At 52.9% G+C, this 16,503-nt stretch overlaps 1 protein-coding gene across 1 annotated transcript in view; it reads right to left on the minus strand.

Moving 5' to 3' along the window:
• CSMD2 (CUB and Sushi multiple domains 2) overlaps positions 1–16,503 on the minus strand; it is a 304,492-nt gene that overhangs the window by 96,293 nt on the left and 191,696 nt on the right. The window contains 6 exon segments of the mRNA XM_017736114.1: positions 2,443–2,569; positions 4,613–4,804; positions 5,401–5,557; positions 7,171–7,340; positions 11,586–11,774; positions 14,505–14,720. Coding sequence (XP_017591603.1) covers positions 2,443–2,569; positions 4,613–4,804; positions 5,401–5,557; positions 7,171–7,340; positions 11,586–11,774; positions 14,505–14,720 — 1,051 coding nt within the window.

A 16,503-nucleotide genomic window follows, 5' to 3' on the forward strand; every position in this document is an offset into this window, starting at 1 on the left:
AAAAATAAATATAAATATGGAGAGAGGGGAAGTTCTGCCAGCTTAGCAAGGAGAGCCCAGCTCTGCCCTGAGAGTGTGAACAACCCTTGGGGAGCTCTTGCCAAAGCTCCCCAAAACCCCAGTGACCATCCTGGGGTCCTTCCTGGTGATGTTCCCCACCCAAGCTCTGGCCATTCCAGCTTGGCTCTGCTGTGCAAGGCTGGGACCCCCCTAAAGCCACCACCTTCCACCCCAGCAGCAGTCTGGGGGTGCCCACTGCCCCCCTCTGCCCCAGAGAAGCTTCCCCAGCCTGAAAGCTGTTCAAGATCCTGTCCCTGGAAGGTGGGATATCCCAAAAGGCTGGAAGTGGCCACATTGCCAAGGCTGCCAGAGCTCCAGGAGCGTTTGGACAATGCACAGGGTGGGGTTTTGGGGGGGTCTGGGCAGGGCCTGGGGCTGCACTGGATGATCCCTGTGGGTCCCTTCCAACTCTGGATATTTCCTCACTCCCCTTTTTGGGATGAAAGTCTGGAAAGTGGAAGCCGTCAATACCCATGGAACTGGGATTCATGAACAATATCCGTGGATTTTTACAACACTGGGATCAGGGATGGACCACAACCCCACCTCTGCCATGTCTGTGTTCCCTGCTCCCAGCTGGGCAAGGAATTTCCATCCATTTTCCAGCACTCCCTCCTCCTTTTCCTCCTTCCCAGCTCTGCCAGCCCAACCAGGTCACTCCACTGGTGATTTTATCCATGCCTGTGTTTGCACACGCCCCAAATTAATCCCTCTCCAGGAGCACCCCTTTCCCTTCCCTGGCACTAAAGTGCAGACTCATTTTTCTCCCTGTCTCGCCCTCCTCCCCTTCCTCTCGTGCTGTGCAGATACAGCTTCATTCCAAAAGCTCTGGTGATTAATTTCCATGTAAGTTATAAATGAGAGCTTTATACAATTGTATCATGCGTGAAGAGGATTATTTTTCCAGTGGATTACCATAAAAATGAAGTTGCTGGGAATGTGCTCTCTCGACTCCCCTGAGATCATCTGTGCTGCTGGAGCTGGGAAAGGAAGGGGCAGGGAAAGGGAGTTCTGATCCCTGGGAAAGGAAGGGTCACCGAGTGTGGGTGACTCTGACACCTCCTGGCACCTCTACCTTCCAGTCCTGGCCCCTTCCAAGCCTTTGATTGATCCCAAATCTCTGCTCATGTGGGTGCTTTCAGGGATTACAAGAGGAAAGTTGCTGAAGCAGCCTTTGGATGGGGGGGGAGGGGAGGGGGAAGGGACCTCTCTGCTCTGTCCTATAAAAATCTTTGCCAGGAGAATAAAAATAGAGGTGGAAGTTGCCTGTGCAGGGATTCAACTGCTTGGGCCGTGCTTTTTCTCCTCTGGTCACACCCAAACCCATCCATTACTGAGCCATTCCGAAGGGCAGTGCTAATGGAGGGAATTTCTACATGAAATACAAATGAAAACACCGGAGCCAATCTGTCTCCAGCAGAAATCCAGGGGCTAAAAACCAGCACAGAGCTCCCCCTGAGGGCCAGGCTCTGCTGGAGAGCTGATGGGTGCTGGGGCAGCAGGGAGGATAAAATGGGATTGAGAGGGAAGGAATTCAGGAGGGAACATCCACAGGCTTGGGATGAGCCAGGAATGGCTGACAAGCACTGGGAGCTCCGATGGGAGATGCTGCGAGAAGATTATTATTATTATTATTGTTGTTGTTGTTGTTATTATTATCATTATACAGAACTTTTAAAGCTCCATTTCTCCCCCTCAAATCCCAACTCAGTCAAAGCTTGGCTTGCCCAAATATTCCAGTTTCCTGTGGGCTTTGGCCAGCCTGGAATCTGTGGGAACACCCAGGGCAGCCCTGAAGGGCTCGGCAGGGCTGGGCAAACATCGCTGTGGGGGTGGTGGGGCAGAAGTGAAGGATCAGCAAGCAGGGAGTGCCTGGATCCTGGGACACTGCCTGCAATTTCCTGCAACACCCCCATTCCACGGTTGTGCCACTTGGGCATTCAGCACTGGTGGGAAGTTAATCTGGTGGGAAAAAGGGTTGATTCCGGATGCATCCCATGAAGGAGAGGGGTGGAAAGCTGCCCATGGACACCAAAGCTCTGGGATGTTGTCTGAGCACAGGAACACCACAGGAAGGACCGGGACATGGCCTGGTGTCACCACCCATGCACAGGGCTAAAAACACAGGAGCAGTGATGCCACTGGGGGCTCTGAGCAGCCTGAGCTGGTGGGAAATGTCCCTGCCCATAAAACCTTCATCCCAACCCAAACCATTCCCTGATTCCAGAGCTAAACCAGTGCCTGCTCCCTGCTTGTCCCTCTCACAGTGACAGGAGCTCCTCCCTCCTTGCTTTACTTCATCATTGACCTGGAAGAATCAGCTCCACGTGGGAAAGAAGCCAAAGCACAGGACCCAAAGCACAGGACCCTGGCCCCGCTCACCCGATGGTGCATCCAGGCTCTGCCTCGATGGTCCAGATGCAGTTGAGGTTGTGGTCGTAGGGAGTTGGATATCCTGGAGAAAGGATCCGTCCCGAGGCCTCTCCTCTGATTGTCCCTCCACACTCGGCTAGAACAAAAACATTTCTGGGCTTAGGGGGAAGATTCGTGGCTTTCTGGGGGTCCTGCTTGGCAACAATCTCATCCTGCTACAGAGGTTATCCCTGGCTTTTTCCAGGGATTCTTAAAGCTGACAAAGACAAAGAGAATCGTTGAGTTGTCAGAATTATTCTGCATTTCTGTGCTGGTTCTGAACACCTGGCAGAGCTTCCCTTCACCTTCCTGAACCCCCAGGGAGGAAAGGCAGAACCTGTCAGGATCCTGTTTCCCTGTTCCACACGTGTGGGGTGAAGGAGCTCCGCTCCTCTGCTCGGATTCATCAGAAAATGAAGGATAAGAAGCCAAAGAACTTGTAAATGTCTCTGTAAATGAACTGCAAAGAACATGAGGATTTGGAATAATTTCCATAACATATCCGCTCAAACTCTGTAATTTTCATTTCTTTTTCTTTCATTTTTCTTTAATTTCCACGTGCTCAGACATGGCCTCATCCAACAAACGTAGAGCAAACAGAGTGAAGGTCAAGAAGATGCACAAATCACAGAAATTTCTCTTTTTACATCAATAAATGAGGCTAAAATTCCAACCAAGTAATGGTCCTGCCTCCTGGGAGAGAGAACACGGAGTGCCAGGGGCTGAGCACATCCCTGGGTATGGAGATCTCCCAGGTGACTCTGTGTCCAACAGAGCAGGACAGGAATCAGGAATCAGCTCTGCTCATTTAACACACAAAGCCCCAAAATCGGAATTTTCCAAGCAGGAAGAGCTCCAGGTGAAAGGGAACTCGGGACTCAGCAAAGGGAATTGAAATGTCTGGGGATGGGATCAGATGTCAGGCAGCTGCCAGCCAAAGCTGGCTCTGGGCTGTCACATGCCAGGACACACTTTGATGTCCCTATCAGGAGGTGCCACTCACTGCAACACGTCCAGAGTGAAAGGACGAGGGCTGGAAAAGCACAAGGAAGCAAAAATCCTTGTCAAATGTGTGCTCAGGGCAGAGTATTTCATGTTAAAGCTGCTTCAGGTGCTCTCCATCTCACACAGGATCCTCACCATGCCTTAATTAGCGCAGGCAGGGGCAATTAATAGCAGAGTTAATGTCAATGGATCAGCAGAGCAGGGATAAAGGTGGTCAGGGTGGGGAATCCATAAGGAAATCATTTGCTGGATGTTTTGGAGGACCAGGAGGTGTCTCCATCGTGAGAACCCTCACCACACTCACCACAACTTAATTAGTGCAGATGCAATTAATAGCAGAGTTAATGTCAATGGATCAGCAAAGCAGGGACCAAGGGGTTCAGGGTGGGGAATCCAAGGAAATTCCAGTCTGGAAGTGGTGGAGGAGGAGGAGGTATCTCCACCTCAAGGTGCTTCACACAGGATCCTCACCATGTTAATTAGTGCAGATGGGGGTGATTAATAGCAGAGTTAATGGCACACGGATCAGCAGAGCAGGGACAAAGGGTGGTCAGGGTGGGGTTATCCAAGGAAATCCCTGTCTGGAAGTGGTGGAGGAGGAAGAGGTGTCTCCACCTAGAGGTGTCTCACACAGGATCCTCCCCATGGCCTAATTAGGGCAGATGCAATTAATATCAGAGTTAATGTCAATGGATCAGCAGAGCAGCGACAAAGGTGTTCAGGGTGTGGGATCCAAGGAAATCACTCCCTGGAGGGTATTGGAGGAGAAGGATGTGTCTCCATCTCCAGATGCTTCACACAGGATCCTCACCATGTTAATTAGTGCAGACAGGGGCAATTAATAGCAGAGTTAATAGCACATGGATGAGCAAAGCAGGGACAAAGGTGTTCAGAGTGGGGGATCCAAGGAAATCCCAGTCTGGAGGATTTTGAAGGAGCAGGAGGTGTCTCCATCTCCAGATGCCTCATACAGGACCCTCACCACAACTTAATTAGGGTAGATGGAGACAATTAATATCAGAGTTAATATCAATGGATCAGCAAAGCAGCGACCAAGGGGTGTTCAGGGTGTGGGATCCAAGGAAATCTCTCCCTGGAGGTGCTGGAAGAGGAGGAGGAGGAGGAGGAGTCTCACCCACGCAGGTTGGCAGGGGCTGGTCCCAGGCTCTCCTCTCCCCGGTCAGGCACACCAGGACCCTGGTGCCTCTCAGGGTGTAGCCGGGGTCACAGCTGAAGGACACCGAGCTGCCAGCAAAGTGTCCCTCGTCGTGCACCTTGTACCCAAACTGGGGGATGCCGGGGTCCTCGCACTTGATGAGCTCAAAACCTGGAGCAGGGAGGAAGGGCAGCTGTTGAAAAAACAGGAGGGTTTAACACAAAGTGGTGGTGGTTTCCTCTTAAAATTGTTTGTTGGGAGCAAAAAAGTGACATATTGGAAATTAGTGGGGTTTTAATTAATGTTGGAGTGAGATCCCAGAAATCTGCTCTCTCAGCTTTGATCCAGATTTCGGGATCGCTGTGGAAAGGTTTGATCCTATCTCAGGGAACAAGGGGCAGGAGAAGAGGAAATGGCCTCAGGCTGTGCCAGTGGAGAGTCAGGCTGGACATGAGCAGGAATTTCTGCATGGAAAAGGTGGTCAGGCCTTGGAGCTGCCCAGGGAGGTTTGGAGTCCCCATCCCTGGAGGTGTCCAAGGAATGCCTGGAGGTGGCACTCAGTGACAAGGTGGGGATCGGGCACAGCTTGGACTCGATGGTCTCAAGAGGGCTTTTCCAACCTCAATAATCCCAGGATTCTGTGCTCTCCCACCCTCCAACTCCACCTAGGGTGGAAGATCTCCACAGAAAGGACTCTTTGCTCACATGCAACACAAAAATACACCTTGGCCTGTGGGGTTCCCAGCACGCACGGGACTGAAACTCACTGGAGAACTGCAGCTCGAAGCCTTTGCTGGTGTTGGCAGCGTTGGTGATGAACTCCAGCCACATGGAGCTGGAGGTGCTGTTGATGCTGGTGCCCAGCAGCTCCGAGCGGCTGAAGGTGCCCAGCAGCCGGGCAGAGCTGTTGGTGCCATCGTAGACCTGGGGAGAACAAGAAACCCAGCCTGGAAAAGCCATTGCTGTGCTTTTCCAAGGATCAAACCATCACTGCCCAGAGAAGCTGTGGCTGCCCCTGGATCCCTGGCAGTGTCCAAGGCCAGCCTGGACGGGGCTTGGAGCGCTCTGGGACAGTGTAAGTGCCCCTGCCCATGGCAGGGGGTGGAATGGGATGATCCTTCCAACCCAAGCCATTCCAGGATTTCTCTGCAGTTTCACTGAGCTGTGGAACAGATAAATGCTGAGAAATTTATTCCAAAACAAGAATGAGGAGAGAAAATGTGCTGAGGTCCCTTCAGACACCTCACACCCCTCATCCCATTCCCACCTTGTCCCTGCTCTGCTCACAGCAACACCTGGGCTGTCCTTTGGCTTTTTTGCTGGAGCAGCTCCCTGGGAAGAGCCAGCAGCTCCCGATAACTGCCCTGATTTGGGATCACCTGCACTCAGCTCAAGGAATTTGCTCCTGGCACTGAGCTGATCCCAGCTACTGGAGGGAAAAGGGAAGGAAACAACCACTGAATTAAAGCAGCATCAGGCTGGCAAAGAAACTCCTTAACCCTGAACCAGGTGTGAAGCGACCCAGAAAAAGGGAATCCACAGTGATCCCACTCCATGCTCCATGAGTGCCAACAGGGGCAAATCCTTGGAAGGAAGTGAACTCATCCCAACTAAAAGTCTGACTTGATGGAACTCCACACTGCTGCTCCCCTGATGAGCAGGATTTGCACCCTGGAGGACCTGCACCCTCCTCCTCACCCCTGGCTTACTCTGCACTCAGGGCTGCCTCTCCTGAACTCTCTTTCCCAAGGATCAGCCACTGAAAAAAAACCATTTTCATCCCCCAGCCTGACTCAGAGATGAGCCTTGAACTTGCTGTGATTTAAGAAAAACACAGATGTGGGGTTTTTTTCCCTTCCTTTTGTGAGGACCAAGAACAGCTCCTCACTAGTGGAGATCGATAGGAACTTTCCTCAGATGAGCAGGTGATGACAAACCTGCTGAGAGAACGTAATTCCTTTGACAAGGAGTACATTCCTTGCATTAACAGGAAATCTTTCTCCCTTTCCAGTCATTTGTGAGCTGGAAACGTGGATTACAGCTCTTTTGGAGTGTGACACTTCAGTGAGGACAGAGGCTTTCCTGGGAAGATGGCTCAGCACATCCTTGTAATATTAATGCCTCCTTCAAAACCATTCCTTTGGTTAATAAAAACTCAGCCTGGATTTTTCTCCTCCTCCACAGAGTCCTGGAGCTTGAATAATCTGGGAAGAGGCTGGAGTTCTGCATTTCAATCACCCCCTTTTTGGGACAAATCAGCCTTGGTTCTTCAAAGCACTAAATAATGCTCAAACCCTCACATTTCCTGATGGATGAGGAGCTCTTCCTGTGCAATCACACAGGCGAGAGCTGAAGTTTAGCTGCTTTCTGGGAATTCTGGTCTTCCAAACTGCCATGGCAATCACTCCATGGCACTGGAGCATTCCTGGGATGACACAGGCTTTTCCAGAGGTCACTCCGACCTAACCCCATTAAAATTTTAGAGCATTTAGAGATGTTGCTCTCACGAGCAGCTCCACTGCCTGAGCCAGAATTACCTTGAGGACATCTCCTGCCTCCAGCTCGAAGGTCCTGGCTTTCAGCTGGATGCCTTTCCCTGGCTGGCTCTGGATGGAGTAGATGCACTCGTGGTTGTTGTTGTAGTTCAGGGGGTAGTTGGGGGACAGCAGCACTCCCTGGGTTCCCGTCACGGACGAGCCGCACTCAGCTGGACCGAGACACAAACGCACATTTCAGTGAGCGCACGGATGTTCCGGCCATACCACACATGCAGGTGACTCCTCCAAAGGCTGCAGCTGCTCACCCCTTCCTGCAGCAAAAGGAAAGAGGCTTTTCCCTGCTGTTAGCCACTCCAGCCTGCAGACTGTCCCCTTTTCCATCACATTTTCCTAGCCAGGCTTCTCTCCTCCTTCAGGATCTGCTTCTTTCTCTACTCTGAGCATTTGACTTTGAGCCAAACCTGAAGTCGGAAGATTTTTTGGGCCTCAAAACTTGGCAGAACGATCCTGGGTAGGGGAGGGAGAGGGTGGCAGCTCTGGAGGCTCAGCCTATCCTGGGTGCAAGGAGCTCACAGCTTGGATCTGGAAAACACCAACTCTGTTTCGTGCACTTCCACTCCCAGCTCCAAGGACAGTCCCTGACTCACAGGAACACATCACAGTGAGCAGACAGAGACTGACACGGGTGGATCTTCCTTCCAAAAGGCAGGAGCAGAAATCCCAGTGCATCCCAGGGACGTCCTCCCTGGATAACACCAGCTCCCAGAGCCCGATCCCAGCAAGGATCCCAGTGCAGCCGGTTTGTCACGCACAGCACCTCAGCACGGGGCAGTCTGTGAGGATCTGGGATCTGTGGGGAATCTGTGGGAATCTGTGTAAATGTAAATCTGGGGGAATCTGTGGGAATCTGTGTGGAATCTGGGGGGAATCGTGTGGGGAGTTGGGGGGAATCGGTGGGAATCTGTGTAAATGTAAATCTGGGGGGAATCTGGGGGAAATCTGGGGGGAATCTGTGTAAATGTAAATCTGGGGGGAATCTGTGTAAACGTAAATCTGTGGGAATCTGTGGGGAATCTGTGTAAATGTAGATCTGGGGGAATCTGTGGGGAATCTGTGGGGAATCTCTGTGGATCTGTGGGGAATCTGTGGGAATCTGTGTAAATGTAAATCTGGGGGGAATCTGGGGGAAATCTGGGGGGAATCTGTGTAAATGTAAATCTGGGTGGAATCTGTGGGAATCTGTGTAAATGTGGGGGGAATCTGTGGGGATGTAGATCTGGGGAAATCTGTGGGGAATCTCTGTGGATCTGTGCGGAATCTGTGTAAATGTAAAGGGAAATCTGTGGGGAATCTGGGGGGAATCTGTGTAAATGTAAATCTGGTGGAATCTGTGGGAATCTGTGTAAATGTAGATCTGTGTGGATCTGTGGGGAATCTGTGTGGAATCTGTGGGGAACCTGTGTAAATGTAAATCTGGGGAAATCTGTGGGGAATCTGTGGGGAATCTCTGTGGATCTGTGGGGAATCTGTGTAAATGCAAATCTGGGGAAATCTGTGGGAATCTGTGTGGATCTGTGGGGAATCTGTGGGGACCTGTAGGAATTTGTGGGAATCTGTGGGGAATCTGTATAAATGAAAATCTGTGGAGATTTGTGGGAATCTGTGTGGATCTGTGGGTGATCTGTGTAGATCTGCGGGGCGATCTGTGTGGATCTGCGGGGAATCTGGGGGGAATTTGGGTAAATGTAGGTCTGTGTGGATCTGTGGGGAACCTGTGGGGGACCTGGGGGAATCTGTGGAGAATCTGTGTAAATGTAAATCTGTGGGAATCTGTGGGGAATCTGGGGGGAATTTGGGTAAATGTAGGTCTGTGTGGATCTGTGGGGAATCTGTGGGGATCTGTAGGAATTTGTGGGAATCTGTGGGGAATCTGTATAAATGAAAATCTGTGGAGATTTGTGGGAATCTGTGTGGATCTGTGTGGATCTGTGGGTGATCTGTGTAGATCTGCGGGGCGATCTGTGTGGATCTGCGGGGAATCTGGGGGGAATTTGGGTAAATGTAGGTCTGTGTGGATCTGTGGGGATCTGTGGGGAATCTGTGGGGAATCTGTGCAAATGTAAATCTGTGGGAATCTGAGGGGAATCTGTGTAAATGTAAATCTGTGGGAATCTGTGGGGAATCTGGTGATTCTGCGTGGATCTGTGTGGATCGGTGTGAAATCTGTATAAAATCTGTCTAAAGACGTGTACATCTGTGTGAATCTGTGTGGATCTGCCTCAGAACAACCCCACGCCGAGGATTTTCTGTTCCTCCTGCCGAGCTCCCACACGAGCAAGCCGTGAGTCACTGTTTTCCCAGCCTGTTTACCCTGGGAGATTTTCTGCTGTCAAACACTGGCTGCCTGCTCCTCTGAGGCTGTGCAAGCAGGGCTGGGGATGTGCACTCCAAAGTGCCCCCAGAGCAGTTTTTAGGATCAGTGTCGAGTCCCCACAGCTCCTGGAGCTGAGGAAACCATCCCAGAGCAGCTCCTGGCTCTGCTGCTCCTCCAAGGAAGGGTTAGGGAAGGAGGCAGCAGCAGATGCACCCAGAGGAGGCACTTTGGAGGTGACTTTGTCCTCTGCTCTTGCCATGGATGAAAAGCAGGATTTTGGCACAGAATCCCCAGAGGTGATGCTGGGGACATCTCAGGGTGCTGTCCTGACCAGAGGGCTTGGACAGAGGAACAAAAACCACTCCCAGTTCTCCCCAGACCATCTCTAGGACAGGAGCTGAATAGAGAGTGTCTGGAAAAGCAATTAAATCTCCTTAATGAGTCAGTCTCCCATTTCCATCCCTACCCAGACAGATCTGAGCAGGCAGTGGGGACACTGTGACAGAGCTGTCACCCTGCCACAGAGCTCTGGGCCATCAGCCCTGAATTTGCCCTGCTATGATAGACCCAAGCTGTTAATTCCGAGCCAGGGAACAGCAGCCAGGGTGTCCACTCACTGCTGCTGTCTGAGGCTCGAGTTTAAAGCTCTGTAAATGACTCTTTTGGATTGCCATTCCCCTGATGAGCTTTATCTGCAGCCTGATTATCATTCCTGCCCTGGAGAGGCTGCCTGTCCCAGCAGGAGGAGGCAGCCCCGTGACCTCAGCACTCAGCAGGGCTGGGAAATTCAGAACCACAGGCAGGAAAGAGGCAGCAGCTGGCTCTGGTGGGGAGCTTTGCTCTGCAATGGCCCTCAAAGGTCACTCAGAGCTCAGGACAATCTCCTGAGCAGGTTTGGCCACTAGGTGAGAGCCCTGCCCTGGCTGATCTGGAGGAATCCCTCAGGCTCTGCGTGAGCAGAGCTGGGAATGATTTCCTATTGAAATTCTACATCAAAAAAAAGTGTGACATCTTTTTCCCAAGGCTTGGAGCATCCTCCTTCCTTCCAAATTTGTGCCCCTGCTCTGTCCCACTCTCCATCCCTGCCAGGTGAGAGTTCTGCACCCCACCTGCACCAGGAGCAGCAGCCAGGAGCCAGCTCCATGCTGCAGATCAATCCTTCCCCTCCTCTGTCCCTGGGTTTATCGATTTATCGGTGCCAATTAACGGCTGCAGGGGCTAAAGAAGGACCTGCAGCAGTCAGGGAGGGAAAGGTGCAGGAAACATGTGGAGAACAAGGGGAGGGACAAAGCTGGGGGGGTTTCCCAGACATACCCATAATAATGTGGGATTTGCCTGAACTGTGGAGATCACAGCACCCTGTAATTCCAAGTGGGAATGCCTTAAACCCGGCCTGGTTGGCAGGAACTGCCCCAAAAGGGAGCAGCAGCTCTGGAGTCACTCGCTTGGGGTGGGGCTGGGGCACTCAGGGCTTCTGGGGACGTGTCACCCCCTGGGCTCGTGTCACCCGCTGTGCCCAGCTGGGAGGGCACTGAGCCCTTGTGCAGGGCTGGAAGCTCCTTTCAGCTGCCTCTCCCCATCCCTGCTCCGGCTGCCCTGCGAGCGGAGCGATCCCATCCTGGGGGGTGTCACCCATCCATCCCGGGGGGTGTCACCCATCCATCCTGGGGGATGTCACCCATCCAGCCCACAGGGATGTCACCCATCCCAGGAGGTGTCACCCATCCAGCCCGGGGGATGTCACCCATCCAGCCTGGGGGGAGTCACCCATCCAGCCTAGGGGGGGTCAGCCTGGGGGGGTTTCACCCATCCAGCCTGGGGGATGTCACCCACCCCAGGAGGTGTCACCCATCCAGCCTGGGGGATGTCACCCATCCAGCCTGGGGGATGTCACCCATCCCAGGAGGTGTCACCCATCCAGCCTAGGGGGGTGTCACCCATCCAGCCCACAGGGATGTCACCCATCCAGCCCAGGGGGATGTCACCCATCCCAGAAGGTGTCACCCATCCATCCCTGCCCACCTCAACAGTGCAGCACAGCAGGACCAGCCAAGCAAAATGAAAGCACATGACCACCTACCAACACACCTTGGCAGAGGCGAACTCCACACACGCCGTCTCCCGCCCAGGCAGGTGATCCGGGATGCTCCCTCCAGCCGGTACCCCGGGAAGCAGGAGAAGGTCAGCACGTCCCCCACTCCGAACTGCAGCCCCTTCCTGATGCTGTAGGCTGGCACTTCGGGCTCGTCACACGGCTCCAGGTCGTATTCTGGAGGGGATAAATGGATTTTATGGGATGGCAGGGGCATAGTTTGGGTTCTGCCCTCCCTGGAGAGGACGCGAGGATCCAAGGGAGCTCTGAGCTTTGATCCAGCTGCAGTGACTCCATGAGGATTCTAATCCGTGAAAACCCACCTGGATTTCACCCCCCACCTACAGCTCAGGGGTTCTGTCCTCCCTGGAGAGGACAAAACGATCCAAGGGAGCTCTGAGCCTTGATCCAGCTTCTGCCAAGGCAGAATCGACACGGATGGAATCCTGTCTGAGCCATGAAAACCCACCTGGATTTCACCCCCCACCTACAACTCCCCCCCCAGCACCCGCATTCCAACCCCCTCCAAAGGCAACAGGTCCCAGTTCCCGTCACAGTGACACCGGTGGGGATGGGAATTTGTCACTGTCCCTCTGCTGCAGCCCAGTGGGGATGGATTGATCCGGGTGGGATTTCTGCTGCCTCTCCATTACTAATCCTGGAAATGGATGGTCTCGCTCAGGGAATGCTCAGGGCAGCTGCTGCTACAAGAAAGGTCACATAGGATTTTGGCCAACAGCCAAACTCACGTCTCTGACCCCAAACCAGCTTGAAGGAAAACTCTTTGGAGGGTGTTTTGGAAAAATCTCCAAGTCCAAAGCCTGTACATTAACATATGGATATGTAAAGGAAGCTAAAAATAGAACTGACTCCCGTTTTTGCTTTCCAAGATAGCAAAGAAGCCTTGAAATCCACTGAAAATGAGAGTTATAATTAGAGGCAAGCTTTTGAAAGGCAAAAAGCCATTTTCCCCTCATCAAAATGGGAGTTAATTGGAAATTTTCTGACTGGTTTCCACATGCAAATCCCTGACTTCAGAGGCCAGGAACAAAGGCTCTGGGAACCAGGTTTTAGCTGCATCTATGGCAACAGCTCTGCCCGTCAGGGAGGGTGCCAGACCAAGCTCCACAAGAAAAATGGGAATTTCTCTCCCTCCCCGGGCACTGCATTGGCAGGTCAGGACTGGGAAGGACACAGGGACAGAGGAAGAAGAGCCCCAGTGCAGTAAAGCTTCTGTCCTTCACTGACTGTTTTAGGGAACGGCTTCTGGGGCGCTCAGGCAGCAAAGATTGACATTCCCTGGAATGTGGGCACTTGGGAGTCATCTGGAGGACTCCAGCTCAGAGGACACAGCCAAACACCTCGTGCCCTTCAACCAGAGGCTGCTCCAGAGCCATGAACTGCCCTGGGTTGCCACTTATCCCTTTTTTGGGTCCCTCTCCAAGTCTCCACGCTCCTTCTCACTGGCTACTGCTGAAAACCCAGGATTTCCTCAGGAAAATCTGCCTTTGGGTCACCACACCCACTCAAAGCCAACATCCCGAGTATGCACAGCTCAGCATGGGATTGCTGGACCTTCTCTGGGCAGGACTTGTCTCCCTCAGCCTCCTCCTGACTCCTGGAGTCAGGAAAATCTGGATCCCTCCGAGGCCTGCTGGCTGCAGCAGGAGGGGGCTCCCATCTGGTACCACAGCAGAGCAGCTGAGCCAGCCCAGCCAGGGACATTTTCCAGCTCCCTGGAAGTGCCAGTGGGATCATGCAAACCCAGCCTGGGCTACGCCAGGTGTGGGTTAAAATCATGGCCTGGTTTGGGTGGGAAGGGACATTAAGGATCATCCAGTGCCACCCCCTGCCATGGGCACCCACCACTGTCCCAGGCTGCTCCAACCCGGCCTTGGGCACTGCCAGGGACTCAGGAGCAGCCACAGCTTCTCTGGGAATTCTATCCCAGCCCCTCCCCGCCCTCACAGGGAGGAATTTCTTCCCAATATCCCACCCAAATCTCCAGTGGGAAGCCATTCCCTGGGTCCTGTCCCTCCATGCCTTGTCCCCAGTCCCTCTCCAGCTCTCCCAGAGCCCCTTTAGGCACTGGAAGGGGTTCTGAGCTCTCCTTGGAGCTTCTCTTCTCCAGGCTGGACATTCCCAGCTGTCCCAGCCTGGCTCCATGGCACAGCCAGGACAGGCTGCAGGCACAGGATGGTCACTGGAGGAGCATCCAAGTGGAGCAATGAGCCAGAGGAAAAAAGGGAGCAGACGGACAACGGGAGTGACCAGCCCTGCCCCGCTCCTTGTCCAAGCACTCCAGATTGCTCCATGCTGCTTCCAAAGGATCCCATCTGTCCCAGCTTCCCGTGCTGGGAGTGCTGGGCCTGCTGCAGGGATTCTCCTCTAAAAACAAGAGAAGGTGTTTGGGGAAAGAGGGACAGCATTCCCCAAAAATCCTGAGCTGGAATTGTCCATAAACAGAGCAGGGAAGATGAGGGTCAGGAGGGAGACAGCAACACCTGGAGAGGGATTTAATTCCAGTTATCCACAGGGGCAGACAGAACTGGCTGTACGGGAGCTGCAAGAGGAAGATTTCTTGGGACAGAAATAAGGGTTTAACACTGGGATAACTGACTGGGGGACAAGAGGAACGACCACCAGTGACCCAAACCAATGGAGAATTATTCCCAGATTTTGCTGGGAGGGTGGGGAGGCCCTGGCATCCCAGAGAAGGGGTGGCCCATCCCTGGAAGTATCCAAGGCCAGGCTGGACAGGGCTTGGAACAACCTGGGATAGTGGAAGGCTGGGCAGGGGCGGGCCTGGATGAGCTTTAAGGTCCCTCCCAACCCAAAGCATTTGCAGAAAAGCGGGAAGGGGAAGAAGGAAGGGCCAGAAGGAAGCCTTTGGGTGGCTGTTCTCACCTGAGAAGGTGATGTTGAAGCCCTCGTAGGACATGGAGAAGTCGGAGATGAAGCGGATCTGGGCAGAGAAGTTCCCAAAGAGCCCCGCGCTGAGCGGGGCCGGCAGCCGGGACCCCGTCAGCTGCTTCAGGGGCTGGGCAAAGCTGGAGTTCTCGGTGATCAGCAGGTAATCGTGGCCATTCTCCAGGTGGAACGTGTGGAAGGTGAAGAACACGCCTGCACAGGGGGGAAAACCGCAGGCGGAGTCATCCCATGGCATTCCCAGGCCAGCCCCTGCTTCCCACCACCAGCAGGGGGAAAATCACGCTGAAACCGTGGATTTTGTGGTGTTAGGAATGAAATGAATAAAACCCCCAAACCCGGGTGTGGTGGCAGGCCCAGAGCAGCGACAGGCACTGCGAGGGTTGGGTTGCTGTGCCCTTGCCAGGGGTGGCACAGCCCCGCTCCAGGGACGCAGCAGCGGCTGAGGGAGCAGCCCAGGGGAGATTTTTATTATTAAAGTGTTGACCTTTAAATGGAGAGCAAGAGCAGCGAGGCTGGGGCTGGGAGGGCTCGGAAACAAGCGTGCTCCAGGAGGAATTCCTCCCTAGAAAAACAGCATTTAAGCCCAGCCCCAAGGTCAGGGAGGCTTTTCCAGAAAACAGAAGTGTGGCAGCGGTGCAGCTGAAGAGACCTTCCCATGATGGGCTGATCAGAGAATCATGGAATTATCTGGGTGGGAATGACCTTAAAAATTGTCTAATTCCATCCCCCCACCATGGGAAGGGACACCTTCCCCTAGATCAGCTTGATCCAAGAAAAACCCTACTTGTATTCACCTTTTACTGCCCCAAATAAACCCCACACCACCTCCAACCACAGAAATCCTGGCCCAAACACAGCAAAACTCTTTTGCCTCTTCCTCCCAAATTCAATTTGAACGATTTCAAACATCTGGGGAGAAGGCTGTGACCTTGCTGCATTTGTAAATGAGCCAGAGAGGAGTAATGGATTACTTAAAGTCCCCTTCACACCTCCAGACACACAATGGGAAGCACTTCAGGCTCCTGCAGGAGCCTCCAGCGAGGTGATTTTTCATGCTGGAATTCAAACACCATTAGAAACACTTATTCTCTGGAAAATAATTCCAGCTTGGAAATGAAAAAAAAAAAAAACCAACAAAACAAAACCACAACAAAAACCCAACAAGAAACGGCAGCGAGAGCAGAGCCAGGCAGGATCTGAGCTCAGGAACTCTGTCACAGCATTGTCACAGCAACTTAACGAGGCACAGAGATGCTGAGCAATAAAAAGCCTCTTTGCATTTAAATGGATTTTATCATCCCCATCTCCCAGCTCCTGGAGAACCCAGCACAGGCTCCCGAGCCCCTGCTCGTGTGGGATTGGGATTTCTCCTGCTCAGATCCCCCGCCCTGGAGAGGCACAGACTGGGCAAACCTGAGGATGGGATTTGGGCTTTGTGAGAGAGAGATCCCTGCTTGGCCTGACCAGGTTATTTCACTGAAACCAGTAATTCGCACCCCAAGGGCTGGCTCTGCATCCCACCATTCCCAAAACACTGCATCCCAAAGAAAAAGCAGGAAAACAGCAAATAAAGCCCAGAGCAACAGCCTCCCTCCTCGCTGCCCATTCCCTGTTAATTTCTGGAGATCAGGGAAAGCTCTGGAGCATGGAGCTCCAATATCCAGCCCCACAGCATCAAATTACGGCTGAATATTCCATTTATTTATCCCTGGGTCTCTCCCAGGGCTTTCTGGAGGTTTTCTGCTCACATGGAGCAGTTCCCTTCCACGAAGGGAAGGTCAGAGAGGTTGGAAATCAACCCAGAGCTTTTCCTGTGGGATTGGGAATGAAGGAATCGTGGGATCATCCCAACCTTTATCCTCACTGATCTGCAGTGTCCCAGCAGAAGGATTTTTGTGAGCCAAGCTTAGGACTGACCTTGGTTAATTGCTTCTTTGCATCCATTCTGTGGAGCCTGGCAGAGCAGTTTTAGGCT

Source organism: Corvus brachyrhynchos, unplaced genomic scaffold, assembly GCF_000691975.1.
Source record: "Corvus brachyrhynchos isolate BGI_N302 unplaced genomic scaffold, ASM69197v1 scaffold65, whole genome shotgun sequence".
Classification (NCBI taxonomy): Eukaryota; Metazoa; Chordata; class Aves; order Passeriformes; family Corvidae; genus Corvus; species Corvus brachyrhynchos.